General features: G+C 72.7%; 3 protein-coding genes across 3 annotated transcripts in view; 2 read left to right on the forward strand and 1 right to left on the reverse strand.

Annotated features, from left to right (window-relative positions):
* Positions 1-290: 290 nt before the first annotated feature.
* On the reverse strand, positions 291-1,243 carry LOC112953101 (protein ABHD14B-like). Its single transcript, XM_026046105.1, has 3 exons — positions 1,036-1,243; positions 722-963; positions 291-491 (listed from the first exon to the last, which is right to left on the reverse strand). The coding sequence occupies exons 1-3, from the start codon at positions 1,241-1,243 to the stop codon at positions 309-311; spliced, it is 633 nt and encodes a 210-aa protein (XP_025901890.1). The 3' UTR covers positions 291-308.
* Positions 1,244-1,804: 561 nt separating this feature from the next.
* ABHD14A (abhydrolase domain containing 14A) lies at positions 1,805-3,211 on the forward strand. Its single transcript, XM_026046114.1, has 4 exons — positions 1,805-2,010; positions 2,235-2,350; positions 2,610-2,845; positions 2,925-3,211. The coding sequence occupies exons 1-4, from the start codon at positions 1,805-1,807 to the stop codon at positions 3,144-3,146; spliced, it is 780 nt and encodes a 259-aa protein (XP_025901899.1). The 3' UTR covers positions 3,147-3,211.
* Positions 3,212-5,034: 1,823 nt separating this feature from the next.
* Positions 5,035-7,122, forward strand: part of LOC112953100 (aminoacylase-1-like) — a 3,985-nt gene continuing 1,897 nt past the window's right edge. Inside the window, exons 1-6 of the mRNA XM_026046102.1 lie at positions 5,035-5,154; positions 5,701-5,765; positions 6,202-6,306; positions 6,412-6,506; positions 6,613-6,689; positions 6,812-6,901. Coding sequence (XP_025901887.1) covers positions 5,046-5,154; positions 5,701-5,765; positions 6,202-6,306; positions 6,412-6,506; positions 6,613-6,689; positions 6,812-6,901 — 541 coding nt within the window. The 5' untranslated portion in view covers positions 5,035-5,045. The remainder of the gene's footprint in view (positions 5,155-5,700; positions 5,766-6,201; positions 6,307-6,411; positions 6,507-6,612; positions 6,690-6,811; positions 6,902-7,122) is intronic.

Below are 7,122 nucleotides of genomic sequence, written 5' to 3' on the forward strand. Positions count from 1 at the left end.
GCTGCATCTCTTGAGCACCCGGGAATCCACACTGGGATGGCAGGTGCTGGCTCCTTATGGGGCACCCCCGGCACTGCCCACCCCATGGGCAGCTGGGCATGGAAAGGGCTGGGATAGAGGGAAGGAGGCGGGAGCACTGGGAAGCRGGTGGGGCTATATGGAAGTGGGTGGGTTCCATAGGAGGAGGCCGGCGCGGGAGGCCGGGCTCGCAGGAGGCCGGTGGCGCGTGGAGGCCGTGCCAGAGCTTGGGGATTTATTGGGCGCGGAGGCGCCGGGCGGGTGCCAGCCCCGCGCGGCGCCGGCGCCGCTCACTCGAGCTGCTGCAGGAAGGCCAGCAGCCCGCGGTGCCACTCGTCGGGCTTGTCCAGGTAGCAGGCGTGCCCGGCGCCCTGCAGCACCAGCACGCGGTGCGCCGGCAGGTGCCGCAGCTTGTCCAGGCTGGCCTGGCCCAGCTCCGCGTCCTGCTCGCCGTACACGATCAGCGTGGGCGTCTGCGGAGGGCAGGGCGACGCTGAGCCCCACGGGCGCGCGTGCCCCGCTCCGTGGGGCTCGCATCCACCGGGCACGGCTCGCCTTCATGTTCCCCTGATGCCCCCACCCGCCATCGTGTCCCTTTGCTGTGAAAACTGGTGTTTTTGGTGTTTGTGCCCCCCTCAACCTGTGAAAATTGAGGTTTTTTGGTATTTGCGCCCCCCGCCGCCCCAGCGTGCCCGCTCCCTACTTTGATCCGCGCGTACTGCTCCGGCAGGAACTTCTCGGTGCAGATGGGCGCCACGGGCACGTAGGCCTTGAGCAGCGCGCTGTGCTCCAGCAGGAAGGGCAGCGAGTACATGCCGCTGAGCGAGGGGCTCACGAGCACGGCGGCGCCCAGCCCCAGCGCCTCCCACACCGCCTTGAGGAAGGCGCCCGGCGCCGGCTGCCCCACGGGCGCCGGCGCCACCGCGTCCTTGGAGCGGCCCAGCCCTGGTGCACGGGAGACAGGGATATCACCAGGCGCCGGCGGCCGCGGGCGCCGCGCGCCGCCCCGGCCCTTACCGGGCAGGTCGATGGCCACGGCGCGGTAGCCGGCGCGGGCCAGCGTGGCCAGCGTCTGCAGCTGCAGCCAGGTGTCGGAGGAGAAGCGGATGCCGTGCAGGAGCAGCACGGCGAGCCGGGCGCCCGGCCCGTCGGGCGCCGCTTCGCGGTAGAAGAGGCTCTGCCCGTCCACGGCCACGGTGCCCTCGGTGAGGCGCGGGGCGGCCATGGCGAGCGGGCCCGGCCGTGCCGAAGGTTGCCCGGGGTGGGGACGCGCGGCGCGGCGCGGCCGCCCGCCCTCCCACCGGCTGTGACGGAGGAGCCGGGCACGGCCGCCTAGCGGCTAGGCGGGCGCCGGGCCGGCGCGCGCGGCGCGCTGGGAAAGGCGGCCTCCGGGCCCGCTGCTGCGCGGCCCGTCCCGCACGGTGGGTACCGGGGTGGGGGAGGTTGGTGCTGCCTCCTGGCATCCCCCCGCCGGGCTTGGGGGGGGTGATGGTGCACTTGATTGGCAGCTGTCACTCACGCCGGCCGCGGAGCGTGCCCCGTGCAAGTACAAGGGCGGCTGGGTGCTGTGCAATGAGCTGCGTGGGGCCTCAGCTGAGCCCGGGTGCTCATCATGGGCCAGGGTGGGGATGCGGGGGGCAGGCTGCTGCGGGGTGCCATGGAGCGCTATGGGGTGCCGGGACGGAGGGGCAGGGACGYGGGACACGCCGTGACGGTGCCGCCGYGGGCAGCGCCCGGCCCCGGCCGCCCTCACCTCCTTGTCCTTCCTCCCGCAGGGACGGCCGGGATGAGCGCCGCGCGCGGGCGCCGGGCCCTGCCGCTCCTCGGGGCGCTCGGCGCCCTCGCCCTCCTCGCGCTGCTGCTGGCGGCCACGGCGCGGGGCGGGCGCCGCGCCAGCGGCTCCGTGCGCACGGGGAGCATCGCGGGCAGCCCGGCCGTCTTCTACAGGGAGGCAGCCCCGTTCCGGCCCGCGGGCGCTGCCGGCACCCCGGGGTGAGTTTGCCCTSGGGCTCCCGCGTGTGCCATGGAGAGGGACCCTCCTTGGCCGCTCGGGGCTGGGGTGGCACCTCCGTGGGGCGGGGGACCCATYGCGGTCACACGTGGTGGTGGGAGAGTGGTTGCGGTGCGTGGTCCTCCCGAGCCCGGGTGGCCGCGGGTGCCCCGGGCCGAGCCTGGCTCCCGCGGGCGCAGCCTCCGCACGTGTCCTCCCCGTGCAGGCCGGACGTCCTGCTCCTGCACGGCCAGGCCTTCACCTCCAAGACGTGGGAGACGCTGGGCACGCTGGCGCTGCTCGCTGAGGAGGGCTACCGCGCCGTGGCCATAGACCTGCCTGGTAGGAGCGCGCGCTCTGCCCGCCTGCAGGGCTGACATCCCTTGGGCCAGGCTCACAGGCACCGCTGAGCCCCCCTTGCCCATGGGCATGCCCAGGACCTCTCCGGAGAGCTGCGGGGTCACTGGCCAATCTGTCACCCATGTCTCCAGTTGGGTCCCACCGTGGCGCCACCATGTGCTGGGATGGGGTTGGCGGGCAAGGCACGTGCCGGGTGTTGTGCAGCTGCCCGGGCTCCATCCGTCCCCTCCGTGCCACGCAGGCCACGGGGATTCACCCCCGTCCGACGCGGTGGCCACGGAGCGGGGCCGGGTGGCCCTGCTGGACCACGTCCTGCGGGAGCTGGCCCTGCGCCGGCCCGTCCTCGTCAGCCCCTCCATGAGCGGCCGCTTCGCCGTGCCCTTCCTGCTGGCGCGGGGCGCCCGCCTGGCCGGCTTCGTGCCCATCGCGCCCGCCGGCACCGCGGAGCACCCGGCCCAGCGGTACCGGCAGCTCCAGGTACACGAGGGACACCGTGGTGGGACCCGCGGCCACCGAGCCCGCCTCGTGCCAACGCCGTGGCTCTGTCCCGCCGCAGACGCCCACGCTGATCGTGTACGGCGACGGCGACGCGGGGCTGGGCCCGCGGGCGCTGCGGAGGCTGCGGCTCCTCCCGCGGCACCGCGTGGCCGTGCTGCGCGGCGCCGGCCACGCCTGCTACGTGCAGCGGCCACGGGACTTCCACAGTGTCCTGCTGGCATTCCTGCGGCAGCTGGGTCCCCGCGGCACCGCGGTCGCCCCGCGCCCCGACCCGCGCTGATGCCGGGCGCTCGGAGACACTGCGGGCTGCCGGTGTTCCCGCGGGTGGGTGTCCCCAGGCTGCTGGTGTCCCCAGGGTGCTGGTGTCCCTGTGTGTGGGTGTCCCTGTGTTCGGGTGTCCCTGGGGTTGCTGATGTCCATGGGCTGCTGGTGTCCCCAGGGGTGGGTCTTCAGGTGCCGGTGTCCCCGGGACTGTTGGTGTCCCCTGGAGTGGGTGTCCCCGAGTGCAGATGTCCCCGGGTGTGGGTGTCCCTGTGTGCGGGTGTCCCCGGGAGCAAGTGTCCCCAGGATGCTGATGTCCCTGGGAGTGGATGTCCCTGTGTGCGGGTGTCCCCGGGGTGCCAGTGTGTCTGGGGCAGGTGTCTCCAGTGTGGGTGTCCCCAGGTGCGGGTGTCTCCAGTGCTGGTGTCCTCGGGTGCGCGTGTCCCTGGATGCGGGTGTCCCCCGGCTGCCGGTGTCCCCGGGGTACCGGTGTCCCCGGGTGCGGGTGTCCCCGGTGCGGGTGTCCCCGGGTGCGGGTGTCCCCGGGGCGGGTGTCCCCGGGTGCGGGTGTCCCCGGGGCGGGTGTCCCCCGCGCGCTGCAGACCCCACCAGCACCAGGTCACTAATAAACGCGGGTGCTGGGCTGCGGGCGCTGCCTCCTCGCGCGTCGCGCCCGCGGCTCGTCCCGCCCCGAGGGGCCGCCCCGACGTGGCGGGCGGCCCGGGCCTCCCCTGGGCGGGACCGGGGGCGGGCAGCGGGAAGCGGGACCGGGCCGGGCGAGCAGGCGCCAGCAGCCGCGCGGAGGGACGCCCAGGCAGGGCCGGGCCGGGCCGGGCCGGGCGCGGGGCGGGCTCCGGGCGGACCGGAGCGGACCGGAGCGGGGCGGCCGCAGCGCATCGGGCCGCGCCGCCCGCGGCTCGCGCGGTGACCCCGAGCCCCGACGTGCAGCAGCTTCCCCCCCTGCGACACCCCCGAGCCCCCTGCACCGCCCGCCTCCCTAGACCCCGTACCCCTTGCACCCCTGCACCCCTGCCCACAGCGCCCATGCGGCTCCCTGCACCTCTAGAGCCCCCTGCACCCATACCCRTGTCCCTTGCATTGCTCCCGTCACCAACACGTCCCCCCTGCACCCATGTGTCCCTACCACTGCACCCTTGTGCACCCTGCACCCCTAACCCGTGTGCTCCTGCACCCCTTGTGGCCCCCTGCACCCCTTACCGTGATACATGTGCACCCCACACACCCCCGTGACAAGAGGTGCCCTTGCACCCCAGGGYGCCAACCACGGCACCCCTGAATCCTCTAGCACCCTAACCACCGTACCCAGCGTCCCCATGTCCCCTGCCACGCTATCCCTGTGCCCTTGCCCATGGCACCCCAGTGCCTTCCCGCGTGTACCTTCATGTGCCCTCATCACCCCATGTTCACCCCCGGCCACCCTGCGCCCCTCAACCCACCCTCTTGGAGCCTGTCCCCCCCCAGCTGCCCCTTTCCTTGCACCTATCCTGCAAGTCCCTCCTYCTGAGTCCCATCCCTCCTTCCATGGAGTCTCCTGATCCCGGCCACCTCCGTCACCCTGGGGCAGGCTCTGTGCACCYGGGCACAGCGCCTGGGTGCTGTGGGGCAGCTGGGGGGGCTCTCTCCTGCCCCCACATGCTGCAAGGGGGCCCATACAGCCCTCCTCACACCCCACGTGTGCACGTCTCGCCCGGTGCCGGCGCGGGCGCTGCCGCCAACGGAGCCGGCCCGGGCACGGAGGAGCCTCCTTAGGGAGCCCTCATTGCCCCGCGGCCGCCAGCGAGGACTTTGCCCCGTCCCGCTTCGCTTCCCTGTCGGCACGGCCCGCGGCCGGACTTTGGAGGGGCCGKTGGGTTATTAACCGGCTCCCGGCGCTTGCAGCCCTCGTCCCGYGCCCGAGATGGCCCCGGGCAAGCCGGGCAAGAGCGCGGGCGCCTCGGAGGAGCCCTCGGTGACGCTGTTCCGGGAGTACCTGAAGATCAACACCGTGCACCCCGAGCCCGACTACGGTGAGCGGGGCTGCCCCCGGGTCCCGGCGGCAGGGACGCGGGGAGAGGAGCGAGGTGGGAGCAGCCCCGGGACGTCTCCGGCCTTTGGACCTGGGGGCCCGAGCGCCGGGGCCGGGACGCCCTTGATCCCGGTGTTAAGGAGCGCCGGGGAGCACCTGGGCGCCTTATCTTGCTGCCGGCGCCTTTGGTGGCGCCGCGGGAAACCCAGGCGCGCTCGCGGCTCCTGCCTGCCGCCCATTCCACGCTGCCCCGCTCCGGGATAATGCTTCTGTCCTTCGGGATGCCCCTCCGTGGGGTTCTCTTCCCTTCTGAGATCCACCTGCTCCTTGAAGCGCAGCAGCGCCCTGTATTTGGCATCAGGAGCTTGGTGACCTCTCCAGATGGCTCTTTCCTTGGACACCTCTCCGGATGGCCCTTTCCTTGTTCACCTCTCCAGATGACTCTTTCCTTGGCCCAGGATCACACAGGGGTTCCCTGGGACCATGCAAGTGCGGTGGGAGGAGAGGCAGGTCCCACCTAACCCTCGATGTCCCTGGTCCTCCGCAGATGCAGCCGTGCGGTTCCTGGAGCGCGTCGGCACCGACCTGGGCTTGGCCAGCCAGAAAGTGGAGGTGAGAGAGGGACGGCGCTTCCCTGCTTGCCCTCGGGAAGGGTCCGGAGCTCAGCGAAGACGGGGAGATGTCCCCCTGCCTTGGGCGACCCCCTCTCCTTGACCAGTGGCCTTGTCCTGGAGGGGCCGGCGGCTCGGCCAGCCCCTGGGTTGGAAGTGTGACCAGTGTCCCCAGCCGCCTCCCGGGAGCGAGGCCAAGGGATCCCGCTCCCTGTAATTCCCTGTTGACCCCGGCGCTTCCCTAAGCTCCCCGTGCGCTCTATTTTTGGGCTGGTCCCCCTGACCTTTACGGCTGCCCGCGCTATGATTAGCGACGGAGCAGGCAGGATCGCGCTGCCCGGATGGAGGTTTCCCGCTTTCCTGGAAGCCCTGGCTGGCACCGGGGCCTCCTGGGCACCGTCGGAGGTGGCCCTGCTGACAGCTGCCCTTGCCCCCAGGTGTGCCCGGGCCGCGTGGTGCTGGTGCTCACCTGGCCGGGCACCCAGCCCYGCCTGCGCTCCATCCTGCTCAACTCCCACACGGACGTCGTGCCCGTCTTCGAGGTGCCGGGGACGGGGACGGGCGGAGGGGGCAGTGCTAGCTGGGGGCCGCGTCCGGCGCGGCGCCCGCGCGGTGCCCGTCGCAGCCCGCGCCGCCCGTCCCCGCAGGAGCACTGGACCTACCCGCCCTTCGAGGCCGTCAAGGACTCGCAGGGCAACATCTACGCGCGCGGTGCCCAGGACATGAAGTGCGTCTCCATCCAGTGAGTGAAGGGCTCCGCGCCGGGGGTGACGCGGCGGGGGTTCCTGCCACCTCCCAGCCTGGTTGTGGGGCGTCTCTGGGCACCTCGGGGACACTCTGCCCTGCAGGTACCTCGAGGCCATCCGGAGGCTGAAGGCCGAGGGGAAGAGTTTCGCCCGCACCATCCACCTGACCTTCGTGCCCGGTGAGTCCCCGCTCGGAGGGACGCGTTGTCTGGTGACGCTGTCCACGGACAGGCTCCCGGCTCCCCGTCACGGCGCGGGGCGCGCGCTGGGGCCGTCGCCCACGCCGGGCCTCTCCCCGCAGATGAGGAGGTGGGCGGCCACAAGGGCATGGAGATGTTCGTGCGGCGCCCGGAGTTCAAGGCGCTCAACGTGGGCTTCGCCCTGGACGAAGGTGAGCGGTGCCAGGGCACAACGGGGGCTCGGCCACCGTGGCGTCTCTTGGTGCCACGCGCCCTCCTGCGTCTTGGCGTCGCGCCCGGAGCGCCCGGCGCGGAATCTGGGGTCCCTTGGGAGCACCCAGCGCTTCCCACCTCCACCCCAGCTTCTGGGCTCCCTTGGGAGCATCCCAGCGCTTCCCACCTCTGCCCCGGCTTCTGGGCTCCCTTGGGAGCA

Source organism: Nothoprocta perdicaria, unplaced genomic scaffold (assembly GCF_003342845.1).
Source record: "Nothoprocta perdicaria isolate Ctin4 unplaced genomic scaffold, notPer1 scaffold_42, whole genome shotgun sequence".
NCBI lineage: Eukaryota > Metazoa > Chordata > Aves > Tinamiformes > Tinamidae > Nothoprocta > Nothoprocta perdicaria.

Bases quoted from the DNA above. Each gene is read 5' to 3' on its own strand.
- ABHD14A (XM_026046114.1), top strand. From the start codon at position 1,805: ATGAGCGCCGCGCGCGGGCGCCGGGCCCTGCCGCTCCTCGGGGCGCTC. The intron at 2,011-2,234 runs GTGAGTTTGCCC...CTCCCCGTGCAG, and splicing joins GGCGCTGCCGGCACCCCGGG to GCCGGACGTCCTGCTCCTGC. The intron at 2,846-2,924 runs GTACACGAGGGA...GTCCCGCCGCAG, and splicing joins AGCGGTACCGGCAGCTCCAG to ACGCCCACGCTGATCGTGTA.
- LOC112953101 (XM_026046105.1), bottom strand. From the start codon at position 1,243: ATGGCCGCCCCGCGCCTCACCGAGGGCACCGTGGCCGTGGACGGGCAG. The intron at 964-1,035 runs GTAAGGGCCGGG...CCCGTGCACCAG, and splicing joins CGTGGCCATCGACCTGCCCG to GGCTGGGCCGCTCCAAGGAC. The intron at 492-721 runs GTAGGGAGCGGG...TGCCCTCCGCAG, and splicing joins AGCAGTACGCGCGGATCAAA to ACGCCCACGCTGATCGTGTA.